General features: G+C 54.3%; 1 protein-coding gene across 1 annotated transcript in view; it reads right to left on the minus strand.

Moving 5' to 3' along the window:
- Window positions 1-20250, minus strand: part of LOC149281889 (protein kinase C alpha type) — a 41405-nt gene that overhangs the window by 20878 nt on the left and 277 nt on the right. The window contains exon 2 of the mRNA XM_089498807.1: window positions 16710-16741. Coding sequence (XP_089354933.1) covers window positions 16710-16741 — 32 coding nt within the window. The remainder of the gene's footprint in view (window positions 1-16709; window positions 16742-20250) is intronic.

Here is a 20250-nt window from a genome sequence, read left to right on the forward strand (position 1 = left end):
GGGGTTCCTCACATTATCGTAACCAAACCCCAAAAGTGCCAAGAAGAAGGACCGCGCTGCCCCATGAGGCGCGTCTCCCCGTCAGCCGCGCAGGTTCATTAACGGGATTCCTAAGCGAATCATTTCCATTTAAAAGCGAGGGACGAAGGCGATTCAGACCGCGTTCCTTTTATCTGCATTTCTGAAGCTCTTAATCAAACGCCAGGAACAGACGACTCAGAAGATGTGAAGGAAATTATTCATCAACTGCATTTTATTTCAAATAAACCCCCAAACCTGGAGCCCAATAAACCATGTGACTCGGGGCAGATCCTGAGCCGTGAAACGCGGAGGAGCTAATGGATCCCGAACGCTGCCGTTTCCAGGTAGAAGAGCGCTGAATTATTAATGGCTCTGACCCGACGCGGACCCCGTCACGAGCGAATCGCGCTTCTGTAAACACTCACAGTAATTATCGGCAGCTCGGGTTAATCCAAAAACATTTCATTCAAAAGTGACCGTAAATCTCTGTGGAAGCTTTAAAGCCGCCTCGCAGATCTACTTTCCGTGTGCTTACACAGGCTGCGGAGAGCGACCCGACTAACACGGCCTCGGCTGCTGCAGAACATCGCACCCCAGAGCCACCGAAAGCCACCCAGGACCGCCTCACAGCGCCGGCAACTTTTCTATATATTACAGGAGAAACCAGATAGACAGGTGAGGGCAGCTGGGGGGATAAACTGGGACTGGGATAAACTGGGACTGGGAGAACTGGATGAGCCACTGAGCAGCTCGCCCTAATTGCTTGGGCGAGAAGCAGCTCATCCCCCTCTTTTGCCAATTCCTCGGCCTGCGCCCTCGGAGCTCCAGCTCTCCACGCAGATTCATGTTTCTCATCAGCAACATTCTTTACATTTCCAATGACAGGGTCTCCCATTACCCAACTAGACTGTAAGTTCCTTGGGACAGGGTCTCCCATTACCCAACTAGACTGTAAGCTCCTTGGGACAGGGTCTCCCATTACCCAACTAGACTGTAAGCTCCTTGGGACAGGGTCTCCCATTACCCAACTAGACTGTAAGCTCCTTGGGACAGGGTCTCCCATTACCCAACTAGACTGTAAGCTCCTTGGGACAGGGTCTCCCATTACCCAACTAGACTGTAAGCTCCTTGGGACAGGGTCTCCCATTATCCAACTGGGCAGTAAACTGAGTATGCTTGGAGGCGACAAACCGTCTGGTAGGAGTAGAAAAAGCCCTGCCCTGCGAAGCCCGTATTATACCTCTTTACGGGGGTAATTCCCGCACCCCACGGCACAGACCTAACGCCAGCAGCTACCTCGGAAAGACTTTCTAGCCTCACCAGGGAGAGGATAAAACTCCAGCTTTAAAACCCAATCGGCTCGTGGGGCCGGGGGCCGGACAGCTGAACATTTATTGTCCCTTTAACACCCTTTACTCTCCAAAACATATAATCAAATGCAGTTTTCAGCAGAGACAGCAGCAGAAATAGAAGAATGTGACTGGCGTATGAAGAGACATGCGATTAGACTGCTCCCTGTGACACGGAGTAAGCAGACATTCGCGCTGAGCCGGGCCGAGCGGCTGCCAAGTCCGCGTCGCTGTACTTAAACTTGTGGGGGGGGGGGGCATAAAGATTATCAGCGTAATCAGCTTCAATCTCCCCCATCCATGCATTGTGAAAATCAATACAGATCACGGCAGGAAGCATTAGGAGGCTGCGCAGGCTCCATTACCGGAACGCTCTCCGGTCTCTCGGTCAGCAATATGTCCGCTCCGGAGCTGGCGGCCGACAGCTGTGTCTGGCATAGCCTCCCCCGTGACCCGGCCCCAGGGCCATTTTCCTCCCATAAGGAGCAAGAAGAACCCCCGCGATTAATAAATAAAGCGGCAGAAATGTGTGCCCCCCGCCAATGGAATGCCCCAGAATGGCCCTTTATTACATATAACAACACTATTAGTGAACGGGTAGGATATGAATAAAGTGAAACGCATCAGGGGGGTCTCCTGTTACATAAGAATAGCCAAGCGCCCCCCGGTCTGCACCGAACCTCGAACCGCCAGGCGCAGCGGCTCCTTATTATTCCCTGGAATCACAGCGTAAAGCTAATATTGACCAATTAGGCCGGGAGCTGGGATTATCGACACGCCAGCGACAGGACACGCATTTCCTGCTTCTGTGTTCCAGGCGGTGGCTGCACACGCACCGAGGGGCCGAGTGCACGCAATACCCCAAGACGCGGGCAGAGGGGGCAGTAAGGGGTACAGCGTGACAATGAATGTGGGGCGCCTCTTATAAGGGTAAGAATATAAGGGGTGGATTTTTTCTCACTGGTGAAATTCCACGGGGCCACCCTGGGGGCCACACACTTTCTATTGATACAGAAATATTTCAGCAGCCAGGCAGAGGGAATGTTTGACGGATTGATTTTTCTCGGGAACAATGAGCCGATCTGTACAGCCGGTTAATGATTGGCAGCATCTGCGACGGGAAATTGAACCCGCCGCTCCCTGTGCGAGTCCTGCTCCAGTCCTCGCCGCCGGGCACAAGAACCCAAACATCTCAGGCAGCCCACGTATGCCTGGCTTAGCAAATCCCAGTACTCACAGCCGGCAGTTTCTTGCCGTTTTTATTAAAAGTCTTAAATTGCACAAACAGCTCTGGTTCATGACACGCGGATGGACTCTGCAAGCCTCGCACCTTCACGGGTGGCTGCTGATCAAAAGACTCAGGACCGCGTGATAGCACTGCTTAGCGGTTCCGGGCCAGTGCCTCGGGCGGGTTAAGCATATTTAACCCTCTAGAAAGCAAACAGATTCCCTGCACGGGGACCTAATCACACCGACGAGCGCAGCTTTCAGTCCTAGTGCAAACACTACTTAGTGAGGCAGGCCCGTCGCACTAATGCACGTAAAAGCTTCCTGCGCTCACGGTGGTAATTGGGGGAGCACTTTAAAGCCGCACGGGCACAACGCAGAGGGGCTTTAAGCTGTTATTGCACATTTTCTGCTATTGTTACGGAAGACAGGAAATTAAATCTTTCTAAAGCCAGAAAAAGCTTTTATTACGAACAATCTCATTATTTGGAAATGCAGAGAACAGACCAAACCAGGGGCCGGAGGGCCGACAGTGGCGGGTAAAGGAGGGGCAAAAAGGTAGCCAATGTGGGTAAAGCAGGAGACAAGAAAGACAATGGGAGTAGAGAGGGGGGCAGATGCCAGACAATACCAGGTAGAGTGGGGGTATGAGGGCAGGAGGGACCAGAAGGCAGTGTGCCAGGTGAGCTTGCACTCCACAGATCTGCGGTAAAAAGGAAGGAAACAAGCAGCTGATTCTGTCCAAATTACTTGAACTGGATCCCTCAGCCGCTCGGACCTTGGGCCATGTTCACAAACACGCTGGACGGCCCCCAGGGACGGACGTGCTCAGCGCTCCGCTGTTTGCTTTCCAAACGAACTTCACAAAAGCAGCAGAGATGGAGAATAATTTTCAAAACCGGCTCGAAAGAGCGAAAGCTGCGGGTCGGGGGTCTTCGAGCTGGGGGGTATTCCTGTCACCCACCGTGCAATTCCAATGGAAAGCAGTAATAGTGGGGCAGCAGCCAGGAACATTTCACTAGTTGCTATAGTGACTGCACCACTTTGCACCATAATTGCCCCACTCTCACTTCTTTTTATTGGCTGACTAATCAATCCCATTGGCTAAGACAGGCTGTATGGGTACAGGCCTTTACATCTCCGCACGGGGTGGGGGCGGCAATGCCTGGGGGCTTTTACCCGCCCAAGAAATGGTAGCTGTTCTTCCCACAAACAGTTAAACTTCTGAACACAGAACGTTCCAAACTCTTTGGCGGCCGCGGCGGAGAAACCAGTTCCGTCATTTTTCTGTAAACATCTAACGATCAGAAAAACACATTAAAGGCTTAAATGATTCAGTTGTAATTAATTAACGGGAAATAATCAATTAAATGGATCCCAGCGTCATTTGGTTCAGCTGCAAAGAATCGCCTTAATCGCTCCTCTAATCCTTAAGCCCCACTACGGGCATTCAGCCACGAAACCCCCGGCAGTCCGAGGCTCGGGACACCTTATTTACCCCAAAACAGGCACTTTCTATCCATTCCGACACCGAACCAAAACGAGGCGGATTTTTTTGGTGTTTTTTTTTTTTTATTTACAAAACTAAAAAGGTTTGCAATTTTTTTTTTTTTGAGAACCGACCACCAACTGTAAGAAATAAGCGCGACCTGGACCCTCGCGTTGCGTGCCCCGGTGCCGGTAGCGTGACGGAGCGTCCCAGCCGGGGGAGCGAGCGAGGCGCTCAGACGCTTTCGCTGCAGGCGGACTGCGGGAAGCAATAATTAAGATCTGAAATTGTGCTGGAATCGGGCCGGGCTTCAGACACTAATGATACGTCAGGAATTAATGGTACGATTTAAGTCCAATTAACGACACTTTCTCCACCACAACAATCCTTTCTCAACCAAACCTGTGATTTACGGCCGAGGATTTCTCGCTCGGATCCCAACCTCGCCAGTCTCCGGCTTGTTGAACCCCAGATGCCCCTCTGCATGTGATGGGGATCAAAGCAGGAGGTATAACTGCCTTGGCATGGTAGGAGAGCTGCCCTTACATGAAACCCCGTGCCCTATCAATACACTAATGTAGTAAGAGCATCAATAGCGTGATATGTATCTCCTCGCAGTGATCAGCAGATACCGTTTGTCATTCGGCGAACTTCCCCGACATAAAGACTTCAGGAAACATTGTTTTACAAAGTTCCAGGACGGCGGGGGGCCATGAGACCGCAACTCAGCACAGATCAATAAATACCCCCCAGGCTGCCAACAGACCCCAACCTGAGCGCGCTGGGGAGAAACTAGGGACCCCCGAGTTAAAGATAGCGGAGATCCCGCTCCCGGTGCGTTTCACTCCCCGAAACAAACACTTTGCTGTCTAATCACATGCCGAGAAATCACTTTGTTCACTCAGGGATATGGAAATCAACGTCAATATTTACTAGAAGAGCCGGTTCCCATTAACAGCTCCGAAGAGGAAGTTCATTCATAACAAAAAAATTCAAACTCCCCCCACCCCCCCCGCACCACATGAGAAATGAGTAAAATCTGGGATTTTATGCAATGCAGAGAACGGCCGACCACGGAGCGCGGAGATTAACGATAACCAGATGGGCAAATCAAATGCCTCTTCTAGCAATATATCTGCCCCGGCGCCCCAACAACGAGTGCAGCGAGTCATGACGCAGCCCTGGCGAGCCACACATCTCAGCGTAAATACGAGGAAGGCGCGAGTGTCTGAAACAGCAGAAAACAGGCCGGACTGGTTCCACTCCCACTCCACCGAGTGTCTGTCCCACACCTGGCGAGAGAAAAAGGGCGCACCTGCCACGCTCCAGCCACAACCGTAGGACAGCCATGTGACTGACACTAATAAGTACACTCGGCGACAAATACCACGGAGCGGAGGAAGCATCGCCCGAGTCTCCGCGATGGAGCGAGCCGGCCCCTGTAGCGTAAGCATCGCCCGCGTTCGATGGAGCGAGCCGGCCCCTGTAGCGTAAGCATCGCCCGCGTTCGATGGAGCGAGCCGGCCCCTGTAGCGTAAGCATCGCCCGCGTTCGATGGAGCGAGCCGGCCCCTGTAGCGTAAGCATCGCCCGCGTTCGATGGAGCAAGCCGGCCCCTGTAGCGTAAGCATCGCCCGCGTTCGATGGAGCGAGCCGGCCCCTGTAGCGTAAGCATCGCCCGCGTCTCCGCGATGGAGCGAGCCGGCCCCTGTAGCGTAAGCATCGCCCGCTTCTCCGCGATGGAGCAAGCCGGCCCCTGTAGCGTAAGCATCGCCCGCGTTCGATGGAGCGAGCCGGCCCCTGTAGCGTAAGCATCGCCCGCGTTCGATGGAGCGAGCCGGCCCCTGTAGCGTAAGCATCGCCCGCGTTCGATGGAGCGAGCCGGCCCCTGTAGCGTAAGCATCGCCCGCGTTCGATGGAGCGAGCCGGCCCCTGTAGCGTAAGCATCGCCCGCGTTCGATGGAGCGAGCCGGCCCCTGTAGCGTAAGCATCGCCCGCGTTCGATGGAGCGAGCCGGCCCCTGTAGCGTAAGCATCGCCCGCGTTCGATGGAGCGAGCCGGCCCCTGTAGCGTAAGCATCGCCCGCGTTCGATGGAGCGAGCCGGCCCCTGTAGCGTAAGCATCGCCCGCGTTCGATGGAGCGAGTGGCGAGACCTCTCCACGAACTGATCATCAGCTCAGGTGTCTGCTGGCGCCAGACCCAGGCTGAGAGCGGCTGGATGATTTCCCAAACTTACATGATGTTTCACACGGTGTTGGCTGAATTATTCAGAGCTCTTTGGATCCCGGCCATCAGTAAGTTCTCCTGTGAAGCAGGCTGAATACGTCTTCACGCACAGCGATACAGAGTATCCCCATGTAGCTGCGCAGGCTCTCTTCAGATATACAGCACCAAGACCCAAGAGTCTAACACGACACACGCACCTGCGCGCACACCACCACAATAAAAAATAAAATAAATAAAAAGTGCCCAAAATGTAGCCGAATCCGACAGCGGCGCTCTTTCGTCACCCTTCAGTGGTCACGGTGCAGATGGCGGGACTGCTCTCATTTTAATCATTTTAATGTTTCCTGAGAAGAACGGCCAGATCTGTGCCACGCGTTTCACTCACTAACACAACATTATATCTGGAAAACAAGCCCTCTGATACATTGTTACCCGCGTTAATCCAATGCCGGACGTTCCGTTCCCAATAAACAGAGTGAGCTTGGATTCCGCTGGCCTCCCTCTGCCGCAGGTCACAGACGGGGCGCGCAGACATCACCGAACCCCAAAACAAATGTTTTTCGGGCAATCCCCCCGCGCCCTCCTGCCCCACCAACTGTATAGGGGAGAAAAAAATAAAAAAAAAACCCACACAAATATTCTAGCTGTTGGGTCCATCGTGGCAGGATCGGCTCCCGAAACACAGGCTGGCACGGGCAGCGACCCAGGAGGCCAAGTGGCACTCGTCAGCCGCCACGGAAGGTACTTCGAAGCCCTTTCTAAAATAAACTATTTAAAGGGGGTGTTTAGGAGCCGCCATCGCTGTAAAGAGAGGAGACACAAGACGCTCAGATCTCATGTTTTATACGGAAGCCAACGAGCGGCCTGCGGCTCACTCACACAGACCCAGGTTTCTACTGGATAGACCACCTTGCTCAGGTAAGACCCTTACGGCCTTTCTCAGCTGGGGGGCTGACAGCAGATACAAGATGCGCGCAGACCGCCGACACGCTGGATATGGGGGCCGAACACGTATGATTTAGTGCGACCGAGAGGCGCTCAGAGATTCCGGAACGCGGCCGCACGCCCCTGTTTGGAAGAAGCTATAATATCCTCTCCAGACCCCGCGCATGGATCGCTGTTTACATTTTACTGAAGGTACACAAATGCCAACCTGAATTATTAATTATTTCTTTCCTGCATTGTAAAAGCCTCCAAATGTAAGCAAACCCCGCCGGGGACAGTTCGGTGGCCAAGTTATTTGCCCACATGATAGAAGGTCCAGCCCTGGATCAAACGGTTCTGTGTTACTAAAAAGACATCGGCCCCGGCCCTAAAAACATGGCAGACGCGGCTTTAGCCAAACCCACCGGCGGCCGCTACAGATGGTCTTCAATCTCTGTGATTAATAGCTTGCTTTATGCATCCGTTTAATCACTGCAAAGCGATCCATAATATCATTAATGCCGTTATACGCTTGGCACACACGGGATCAGATACATTAATTCCTACCCAGGGAGAACACATGCGCAGGACAGCCAAGGGCTCCACATGGGGCCACAGGACCCGGCAGGGTACATGCCAGGGGCAGCTGCAGCCCCATGGAGGGGTTTCTCTCCTCCCCACTATATATCATCACGTATGTAGTGTCGTGCAAACACTTCCAAACCATCAGGATCGCGTGAAAACACGGCTCGCCGCTGCCGGTGATTTACGGGGCGGGTTGGCAAGTCCGAGAGACAAAAAATGAAGCCCGGGGCGGTTGGGTGGGACAGCAAGCCCTACAATGGCGAAATCCTAATGAATTCAGGCCGCCATTGGATGTGCCAGGAATAGGCGATAATTGGTGCCGCGTACACCGCCAACGCTCAGCCCTGAAACCAGCACAAAGGAGGTAGAAATGTTTATTAGGGCATCCTTGACACACCGCGAATAAACAGGCGTCAGCCGCACTTTTTTTTATCTTAGGTTGCTCCTGGATGACTATTTACCGGAGCCACGTCACGGGGCGCACATGAAACTCTACATTATCTGCCGATCGGGACCACCTCCTCGGAGCGTCAGACCCAAACCCCACGCGCGGGAGTCGGTCACTTTATGGATAGACCGGTGGCCGTTGTCGCCGGGCACCAGACTGAAGCCCCTCACTGTAGGTTCTAAAATCAAGATCCCTTCCATATCTGATCCGGTGCCATAAAATCGGGCTGTGTCCGAGCGGCACCATGCGCAGGGCTGGAGGGGGGGCAGGGAGCGGCTGAATGACATCATCCCACTAAACTCTCCATTACCTCGGATGACATTCTCCCATCACTCTGGCGAGAACAGAAAGCGACAGAGGAACCCGGAGCAGGATCATATAACACGTTACAGCATTGGTGCCGCCAAAACGTACCCTTCCCAGTGCCAGAAACGCGTGCCAAGCAGGGGGGTCTCACACTTACCCTCTCAAGACTTTACTAACGCCTGCTGGAGACCTTATAGCGAGCCCCACGATCCGTGGTGTCATTTCAGGCCCCCCCATCGGCTGCTTTACAGTAAATACGGAATATTCAGCGTTTCCCGTCACAATAAATCCTCGGAAACGTCTCCAAGTGCCCCTTGCTCCGTTACAGACGACAGGGGGCCCTCTCGGGTTTGTGCACCAGACCCCCGCAGCTTCCCCACAAGTTCAGCTCCTGGCTCCAAAGCAAACTTTATCTACTAAGAACGCAGACCTCTGTTTATCCGCTAATTAGACCTGCCGGAAAGTCAGCCGAACGTGCAACTAAATCACGCGGCCCCCGAAAGCATCTGGATGTCACGGCAGGACCGGCAAGTCCCGCCAGATGCGACAAACCTTCCCGGCTGCGTCCTGCGGGGACACGACAAGGCTGCATGGAGCTAAATGAGCCGAGTAACTTCATTAAATAAGAAAGGGCATCATTAACAGCCACGGATCTGGAGGGGAACAAAAAGGACAAACCGCTTGTGCTAATCCCTCGGCAGATCCGGCGTCTCCGGTGTCCACGCAAACCCTACGCGGCGAGACTGACTTATTTTCACGTCTTCCCTAAAGGGTTAAACCTTATAATACTTCCCAAAGATCGACTGCATTTAACATAAAGCAGGCCCTTTCTGCTGATCTGCCCCTTTCACCATCCCCGTCCATATATCCCCGTCTCCCCGTCCATATATCCCCGTCTCCCCGTCCATATATCCCAGTCTCCCCGTCCATATATCCCCGTCTCCCCGTCCATATATCCCCGTCTCCCCGTCCATATATCCCCGTCTCCCCGTCCATATATCCCCGTCTCCCCGTCCATATATCCCAGTCTCCCCGTCCATATATCCCCGTCTCCCCGTCCATATATCCCCGTCTCCCCGTCCATATATCCCCGTCTCCCCGTCCATATATCCCCGTCTCCCCGTCCATATATCCCAGTCTCCCCGTCCATATATCCCCGTCCATATATCCCCGTCTCCCCGTCCATATATCCCCGTCTCCCCGTCCATATATCCCCGTCTCCCCGTCCATATATCCCAGTCTCCCCGTCCATATATCCCCGTCTCCCCGTCCATATATCCCAGTCTCCCCGTCCATATATCCCCGTCTCCCCGTCCATATATCCCCGTCTCCCCGTCCATATATCCCCGTCCATATATCCCCATCTCCCCTTCCATATATCCCCGTCTCCCCGTCCATATATCCCCGTCTCCCCGTCCATATATCCCCGTCCATATATCCCCGTCTCCCCGTCCATATATCCCCGTCTCCCCGTCCATATATCCCGTCTCCCCGTCCATATATCCCCGTCTCCCCGTCCATATATCCCCGTCTCCCCGTCCATATATCCCAGTCTCCCCGTCCATATATCCCAGTCTCCCCGTCCATATATCCCAGTCTCCCCGTCCATATATCCCCGTCCATATATCCGTCTCCCCATCCATATATCCCCGTCTCCCCGTCCATATATCCCCGTCTCCCCGTCCATATATCCCTGTCTCCCCGTCCATATATCCCCGTCTCCCCGTCCATATATCCCGTCTCCCCGTCCATATATCCCGTCTCCCCGTCCATATATCCCCGTCTCCCCTTCCATATATCCCCGTCTCCCCTTCCATATATCCCCGTCTCCCCTTCCATATATCCCCGTCTCCCCGTCCATATATCCCAGTCTCCCCGTCCATATATCCGTCTCCCCGTCCATATATCCCCGTCTCCCCGTCCATATATCCCAGTCTCCCCGTCCATATATCCCCGTCCATATATCCCCGTCTCCCCGTCCATATATCCCCGTCTCCCCGTCCATATATCCCCGTCTCCCCGTCCATATATCCCCGTCTCCCCGTCCATATATCCCCGTCTCCCCGTCCATATATCCCCGTCTCCCCGTCCATATATCCCGTCTCCCCGTCCATATATCCCCGTCTCCCCTTCCATATATCCCCGTCTCCCCGTCCATATATCCCCGTCTCCCCGTCCATATATCCCAGTCTCCCCGTCCATATATCCCCGTCCATATATCCGTCTCCCCGTCCATATATCCCCGTCTCCCCGTCCATATATCCCAGTCTCCCCGTCCATATATCCCCGTCCATATATCCGTCTCCCCATCCATATATCCCCGTCCATATATCCCAGTCTCCCCGTCCATATATCCCAGTCTCCCCGTCCATATATCCCAGTCTCCCCGTCCATATATCCCAGTCTCCCCGTCCATATATCCCAGTCTCCCCGTCCATATATCCCAGTCTCCCCGTCCATATATCCCAGTCTCCCCATATTAAAGGCACGCGTTTATTGCGGCGTTTCCCACATCGTCCCGTAAACCGTCGGGGTGACTCAGACCGGTTCCACCAGCTCGACGGGAACCCAGCGACACGTTTACTTTTCTCTGCTAAAAGCAGTAAACATAGGAAGGAATTTGGCCTCCGGATCCAAGTCCAATCCTAATCTCTTCTGTAACCGCCACAAACGGCTACTTGGTGTCAGGCGGGTATCGGAGAAGATGCCGAACGAGATAACGGGGGCAACCTTTAATCCCTTCTGCCCACCTCAAAGGTTAGGGAGGGACAGATCGCCTGGCTTATTCTCAGGTTTGCTCCATTAACCCTTCCCGTCACGGCTCATGTCAGTCACCCCTCACACAGTTTGGGTTTCTGTGTTTGAATTCTCTGTTGTATGGAAACTCTGGCCCTGATGATAAATCCCTCTGCACTGTCCCTCTCCAGCTGCAGTAAACCAAACTGGTTTGTGATAGACCCTAAAAGGGGTCCTAAACTGCGAAGCAGAGATCAGCCATGGAGCGTTACTTTCATACATGTGCGACACAGTGATCCCCAACATGGCGGGTGTCCCACAAAAGAAATTGATCGAAAAATAAGAATCGAACAGGGTGCGAGGGAATAGGTGCGATTTGTTCCCCACGCCGCGCCGATGGGTTCTCACAATACTTCTTTGTTTCTTCTGCTTTTCTTGCAGAGTTTTGTCGCCTGCCTCTGGTCCAAGTATACAGAAAAGCCATTTATTACACTTTTTGCTGAAAAAGCAGCGAGAATCCGGAGCCGCCCGCCACGGCCGCACAAAGCAGCCTATTCTCCAGCAACAAGGAGAGGATTATTCACAAACGTTGGGGGAGTGAGGCGGACGCCCCACTTAACGAGGCAAGAAGCACAGAACGTGCGGGTTTCTGGGGCAGACTAGCTGTGGATTGGTACAACCCGGGAGGGGTGAAGTTATATAAAACATACATGTTCCACGTGAAGGTGACACAGAAGCAGGCGCTCCAACCAACAAACCCCACACCCTAAAAGTGAAGAAACACCCAACAGGACGAAAGGGCTTATTTACGGATAAACAGGAGGGTGGCCTCTCGTACCTGCCCCAGCAACTTCCTTTTACACATTCGTATTCCGGTTGGAGCCGTGCTGCCCCTCCCCGATAACAAAGGGTTAAAGAGCGTGGTTTATCGATCGGCTCCCAGGAGACGCGGAGAGGCCAGAACGCTTGCTCTCGGACCTGGGACACGTGACCTGTCTGGGCCGTGACCTGGTACCTGCTCGTGGGGCTAAAACCACCTAATAAAAAAAAACGTGTGTCGGGTTTCAGTGGCTGCTTTGCGGTTACCCGCCGGGCGCACTCATATTTTCTCGGGCAGACCAGACGGGCCGAATGGTTCTTATCTGCCGTCACTTTCTATATTGGCGGCTGAGATTTATTAAATGCGATCGCCGGGAGAGGGAGGAATCGGTGCGATGGGGACAGATTCCTGGTCACCGCCTGCGTTTGATTGGATAAGGAATTTCTTGGCGTCTCGTGAGCTTAAACTTTTTCTCACCAAAGACTCTCCTGACGGCCTCCGACGAATGCAAAAACCCATCGAACCCTCTGCAATGAGTAATCCCGGCAAACAGCCGGCAACCGCTGCGCACACAGCAGCCGAAACCAAACAAAGGCAGGTGATCATCCCAACCGCCCTTTACAATCCCATAAGGCACCGGGGCGAGCCTGGGCCCCGCGGAACCGGACCGCGGGAACAACATAAGCTAATTACACGCGTGAACAGATCATCCCGCCAAACCCAATCCTAGCAGAGCACCGATGGGAGCCCCTGCCACAGCGTATCGGGTTTATCCCCAAATCCAGCAGCCCAGAAGCTGCTTGTTGGGGTATTTCAAGTTCACAGACCTGTTTAACCCACAGGGGTGTTTGGGCAGCCAAACAGCCCAAAACCACGGCCCGGCAGCTCTCGGCACACTAAGCGCAGACTCTATTCGGTGCATGCGCTTCCTGCGCTAGAACCGGGAAACCCAACGGATCCCTGCTGGGTACAGGTTGGGCGCCCTCCATGTCAGAACCGCCTAGGGGTCCTCATCTGGTAGGTGGAGGGGGCTTCAGGCAGATAGGGCAGCACCGGGGAAACAGCCATATCCAACCGAGTGCCGTTACTGCTGTCACCCGGTAAAGGGTTAAAAAAGCAAACGATCTAAATCCAAAGGGAAAATGATCAAACGGAGCAGGAAGCGCAAACATCTCTCCATCCATCTGCCAAAAATAACTCGGCCCTTCCTTCCACTGGTTACCAGCCTGAGGCCGGAGGGGAAACTGGATAGTTTTAAAACATGGGGAAAAAAACACAATATTGTGTCCCCAGCGTAACTAAAAATTATAACATCTGGAGCTCCTTGCTCTGCGGGGCCCACGATGGATCCTGCGCAACCGGAAATGCAGGAAACCCGCAGCTTGTGATGTTAAAGTGGATTTTTTGTGACGGACCTTTGCGTCCTTGGCGGGTACTGGTAGGTAGCGCGTGACGGACCTTTGGGGTCCTCGGCGGGTACTGGTAGGTAGCGCGTGACGGACCTTTGCGTCCTCGGCGGGTACAGGTAGGTAGCGCGTGACAGACCTTGGGGGTCCTCGGCGGGTACTGGTAGGTAGCGCGTGACGGACCTTTGGGTCCTCGGCGGGTACAGGTAGGTAGCGCGTGACGGACCTTTGGGGTCCTCGGCGGGTACAGGTAGGTAGCGCGTGACGGACCTTTGGGTCCTCGGCGGGTACAGGTAGGTAGCGCGTGACGGACCTTTGGGTCCTCGGCGGGTACAGGTAGGTAGCGCGTGACGGACCTTTGGGGTCCTCGGCGGGTACAGGTAGGTAGCGCGTGACGGACCTTTGGGGTCCTCGGCGGGTACAGGTAGGTAGCGCGTGACGGACCTTTGGGGTCCTCGGCGGGTACAGGTAGGTAGCGCGTGACGGACCTTTGCGTCCTCGGCATGAAGTATGAAGAATGAGCGGTTCCTAGATGAGGTTACGCAGGCAGCGTCTCCAGGACCCCCCAGTAATGCACAGGATCGGGTTCTCTTCAGTAAAAGAACGTTTAACGTGGAAACATTGTTGCTCTCGGAGACGCATGACTCGGAAAATAAAAGCCAAATAGTTGTGAAAGGTCAGAATTCACAGAATTTTGTGCCGCTGCCAAGAAGTGGAACTTCCCGTCCGGTGGGAACCAACGCAAACTCAACAACAGCCCTGCTTCTCAACGCGACGGCTTTCTGAGCACTTCTAATACAGCCCCACAGCTGCCACACTAAATACAGCTACCTCTGCTGGGAGGGGGCACCATGAACCCACTACTGTCTCTGTTTCTAAAGCAAGCTCCAGTTATATGAACAAGTCGCGTGTAAGATATTACCTGAAAAGGTACGTGTACACACCCCCCCACCACACACACACCCCCCCACCACACACACACACACACACACACACCATGATGGACGTGCCGCTCGTTTAGACTCTCATGGAATCGTTCCGCTGATGGGTGGAAGTTAAAAGGGAAACCTTTGGCCTCGCGACATTAGATGAGAGGCGGGCGGCATACACCAGACGGGGTCCCTGATCTGCTAAACTTTTCATCTATATAAACTAAAAAAAGGAGGCGGGGCAGCTGTGAGTGGCAGCTGAGGTCAGACAGAGGGGCGGTGCTCAGGCCACCCGCTAACGAACAGAGCCGCATCACTATGGACCTTTTTATCCATCCGCAATGAGCGCGGCGCAGGCGACCAGCGCGGTGTGGAGAAAGAAAATAATTATTCAGGTTCCTCTTCATTTCGGAACAAGCTAAAGAACAAGCAAAAGAACACGCACAGGAATGTCTCAACTTCCTAAAATAAAAAACTTTAAGTACAAATAAAAATGAACTAAAGAGGCGGCTGCCGGCCGTAACGCGCTAAACACGCCACGACAGACGATACAACGCAGGGGTAAGGAGACAGATTTCGCGTCTCCATGAGATTCTCTATACCAGAGAAATCTTCAAAGAGAGTGCCTCGTTACCACGGTAACCTCAGACATCCAGGAATGATTAATGCCATCATTATACGGCGATTATTCATTCGCTAAATTGCTCAGGATTTATAAAGCGACAGATTATTCCTAAATAAAAGCTCCAGGGTGAGGGGACAGAAAAAAACGTGCTTCCCTGTCCGGTCTCTGTAACCCATAAAGCGCCAAGTCCCCTAACCGCGCACCCCACCCCCCACGCGGTTCACGCGCCTCCCGTCACAGCCGCTCCTCGCTTTGTCACCTGGAGATTTATGGTTTTATTTTAGGAAAAATGCAGCTTTTTAATCGATCAGCTGCGGGGAGTACGATACGCTTTTTCATTCTAATGAGCCGCCGCTTTCTAATTACCTACATTATTATTTAATGCTTTATGTCGCGCCATTACATTCTGCAGCGATGTACAACGGGTATATACAGATTATATATATATATATATATATATATATATATATATATATATATACACACACACATACATACATACATACACACACTTCTAAAGGTTATAGATGCATTTGCAAACCCTTAATTCTCAAGCATCTGGGGTTGTAGATGCCTGGAACTGTCACCTAGTAAGAGAGTTAGAGCAACGCACACCAACCGAGAGCCCACAAGCCACCAAAAGCCACTGCCTCGGGGTCTGCGGAACACACATAGCGGACTTGGTCTCGGTTTCTTCAGTTGTATCGTTTCCTGTCAGTCTTCCTGGTTGTGGAGCGTGGGTTTATGTTGTAATATATTCGCTGACAGTGAATCCCGGCACATAACGCGGGTTGTTTAAGCCCGTGCCCACGTTTAACCCACAGGGGTGTTTGGGTGGAACGCGGCGGGCAGGCTGGGGTATTTCTGATTCTGCCTGAGTCAGCGCTTCGGAGTCTCCAGTCTGGGGGAAACTTGCAGCCGGTTTCAATCCTCCTACTCATGATTAAGCGTTTCCAGAGCCGGAGAAAACGTCTCCCTCCCGGCTGCGTCTCCTCGTCCTCCTCCACCAACTTCCTCGCTGGTTACATCCGCAGGACGCCTGCCGGGCTCACCGACGCTAAACTGCCGGCAACGCCGCACTCACTACGGGCCGAGCACGCCACGGCTGGGGGGGGGGGGGCGACGCAACATCAAAAAATGTAACATCCCTAAGGATCAATCTCCTGGTTCACGGATCTCAATGCCAGGAGCACCAAAGCCAAATCCCTGTGAATATAAAGTGATCTCCATCCGCCCACGAGAGGCAAGACCCCCGTGCTACAAATAAACAAGGGAATACGAACCCAGAAAGAAAAGCAATGCGTAGAAGATCCCCGTCCGCGGACCCACCAATCACATCTACCGGCTCATTCACCGTGGCGCTGAACAGATACCTGCCCTGCGGTCAGAGGGAAGACGGGCTACAGATAGAGGTCCCCTCCAACCCTTTCAACGCCGAGGGGTGTACGAGCAAAGTCTCCGCTGGTAGTGAAAGGGTAAACCAGCAGCAGTCAACCCCATTAATGCCCCAGGACACGTGCAGCATGGGAGAAGAGTGTGTCCAGGGGGTGTCCAGGGGTGAGTGAGAGAGATACTACCCTGGCAGCAGGACAGTTACTGAGACGTAAAATCTCCTTACCTTGGCACTGGAATCCCTGCTTCCCGAAACCCCTGCAGACAAGAGAGACAAGAAAGGGTTAATACACAAAATACGACACATTTACAGCAAAGTGAAAAAAGGAAAAACCCGTTGCGGCCGAATATGACATCATGAGTGACGTCTGCTGATAACAGGTGGGCGATTAGGGGACACTATCCCTGCGCTGCAAACATGTGACACAGCGTGGCCCTTCACAAGCAACCTTTCAGGGGCTTTCCTGACTCCTATCACAAGCCCGTTCCAGCAGGCGTCCACGCGTGATTGGTCAAGGCTGGCGCCTGCTTCACGTGTCACACTACAGACGGACACGCTCCTCCTGCACACGAACTCTGACCCCAGAGCTGGGTTAAGGGGTCCCAAAACACAGCTTACCCGTTATTACCCCTCCCCACACCCAAAAGGGAATCTAGGAGTCCCCGCCCCCCCGCCACTGTTATACTCCACTCCCCTGCATGGCAGCGCTCCATGTCACAACCACGGAGATAACAGAAGGACACGGAATATTACCCGTTATTCCACAGGTTACACGCCAGGACAATCTAACCCATTATTGTCACGTCATGTGGCGAAGGATGTGTTTGTAACCCCCCCCCCCCCCCGGGCAGTGTTGGTGTCCTTGGGGTAATCCTTTGGCCATTTACCCTGTGGGTATGTCCACTCATCCATTAGCCCCCAGCTGTGCAGGCTGTCAGGATCTCCTCACATGTGCACAGGTGGAGCAATCAGTTCTAACCAGAGACGTCACCGAGACCCCAAGCCACGGGACGACAAAAATGTTTATTCCCACGTAGAGAACGGGGGCGCTTCCTCAGCAGCAAGGTGTGCAGGGAACGCGTCGGGAGACACCTCAGAGTACACAGAGTTATATTCCACGGAACAGCCTCACCGCGTGTACTCGATTCCCCGGAGCAGGAAGTAAACGGATCCCACGCCCGTCTCCACTCGCCCACCCTGCTCTCCAGCTCTCACCCCTGCTCTCCTCTCTCCCTCCTGCACTCTAACTCTCCTCTCTCTCCGGCTCTCCTCCTGCTCTGTTATAAATGAAATGCAAACATCCAGCATTTCTCTCTCCAAACAGCACACATAAAAGGATTCCGCCGCGTTCCTTGCCAGGCCTGCCGAGCCGCTCCCGTCTCACCCGCCGTACGAGTTACTGAAACGCTGCCGCCACCAGATGCTGACCTCTCTACCATTAGGAAGCACGTTTCGCGTGCCCCCCGCCGCGCACCCACCTGAGCAGAGCCTCCTTTCAGGATAAAGCGTGCAGCTCAAAAAACACCGGTCAAACTCCACTGCGTTTAACCCCTTCACTGCCGTGGTTAAAATATATGCCACTTTCCCCCTAACAAAGCCGCCTGATGCCGCCCCGGGCCACCCATTTCCACAAATGAATAGAGAGCGGGAATTACCGCATCCTCACAGGAGCTCCTGCTCACCTACTCACGGGTGTAAAGCACCCTGGAACGCGGGCCCCTGCTCAGTCTGGACAGAGGGGCCCTGGGTTACCCAGCAGCAGGTACATCACCTGTTGGCTCAGGCCCCAGCGTACAAACCTCACCAGCAGAGCTTGCACTCCGTCCGCCGTCCCACAGCACACACAGGGAACTAGACGTGGAGGTAACGAGCAGCGGGCACACGGGTAACCCGGGGAAAATCCCTCATACACCAGGGGACAGAGCAAGCACGGGGACGCTGACCTGCAAAAACTACCCCCCGTGGGCAACCCAGCCGACTGCAGGGGCTCAGCAGCCACACACGGAAAGGCGTAGTACCGGTAGTATTATTACACACAGCCGTGTCCTATAAACCAAGAGAGCTAAAGGGCAGGGTATGTCCGTGACACACAACATACCAAGAGGTGGTCAGGTAACCCCTGCACACACAAAGTACACGCATGCTCACACAACAACATTATACAGTCGGGACTCACGAGGGATATGTACTAAGAATGGAACATACAAGATCCGTACTTATGCTTACGGTACATACATGTAAAGGATGCATGTGAGCAGAATTTCACATACTATGTGCTGTACATGGAGGGGATACACAGTAAGCGTGTTACACTCTGCATGGAAGTCACAGCACGCCTACCACTGCAGGAAAATCCGAGATGTATGGCGGTAACAGTACTACCCGTGTCAGTGCCGGCAGAACATGGAGCGGGGGGGGGGGGGGTGGAAGACAGCCGGTGGGGGTGTGCAGGGTCTGACAGAAATATGGGGGGGTGCGCGCAGGGTCTGACAGAAATATGGGGGGGTGCACGCAGGGTCTGACAGGAATATGGGGGGTGCGCACAGGGTCTGACAGAAATATGGGGGGGGTGCGCGCAGGGTCCGACAGAAATATGGGGGGTGCGCGCAGGGTCTGACAGGAATATGGGGGGTGCGCGCAGGGTCTGACAGGAATATGGGGGGTGCGCGCAGGGTCTGACAGGAATATGGGGGGTGCGCGCATGGTCTGACAGGAATATGGGGGGGGTGCGTGCACGGTCTGACAGGAATATGGGGGGGGGTGCGCGCACGGTCTGACAGGAATATGGGGGGGTGCACGCACGGTCTGACAGGAATATGGGGGGGGTGCGTGCACGGTCTGACAGGAATATGGGGGGTGCGCGCGCATGGTCTGACAGGAATATGGGGGGTGCGCGCGCAGGGTCTGACAGGAATATGGGGGGGTGCGCGCACGGTCTGACAGGAATATGGGGGGGTACGCGCACGGTCTGACAGGAATATGGGGGGGTGCGCGCAGGTTCTGACAGGAATATGGGGGGGTGCGCGCAGGTTCTGACAGAAATATGGGGGGGTGCGCACAGGGTCTGACAGAAATATGGGGGGGTGCGCGCAGGTTCTGACAGAAATATGGGGGGGTGCGCGCAGGTTCTGACAGAAATATGGGGGGGTGCGCACAGGGTCTGACAGAAATATGGGGGGGTGCGCGCAGGTTCTGACAGAAATATGGGGGGGTGCGCACAGGGTCTGACAGAAATATGGGGGGGTGCGCGCAGGTTCTGACAGAAATATGGGGGGTGCGCACGGGGTCTGACAGAAATATGGGGGGGTACGCAGGGCCTGACAGGAATGGGGGGGTACGCAGGGCCTGACAGGAATGGGGGGGGTACGCAGGGCCTGACAGGAATGGGGGGGTACGCAGGGCCTGACAGGAATGGAGGGGTACGCAGGGCCTGACAGGAATGGAGGGGTACGCAGGGCCTGACAGGAATGGGGGGGTACCCAGAGCCTGACAGGAATGGGGGGGTACGCAGGGCCTGACAGGAATGGGGGGTACGCAGGGCCTGACAGGAATGGGGGGTACGCAGGGCCTGACAGGAATGGGGGGGTACGCAGGGCCTGACAGGAATGGGGGGGTACGCAGGGCCTGACAGGAATGGGGGGGTACGCAGGGCCTGACATTACGGTGCCCCGTGGGGTGCCAAGCAGGGGGTACCGGCAACGAATTTGCAGACAAGGGGGTTGAAGTGGTGACATTAGGGGTGGGTGGAAATGGTGACATGGGGGGT

The sequence above is a fragment of the Sceloporus occidentalis genome, unplaced genomic scaffold (genome assembly GCF_023333645.1).
Source record: "Sceloporus occidentalis isolate IW3139 unplaced genomic scaffold, rSceOcc1.0.p SCAF_126, whole genome shotgun sequence".
NCBI lineage: Eukaryota > Metazoa > Chordata > Lepidosauria > Squamata > Phrynosomatidae > Sceloporus > Sceloporus occidentalis.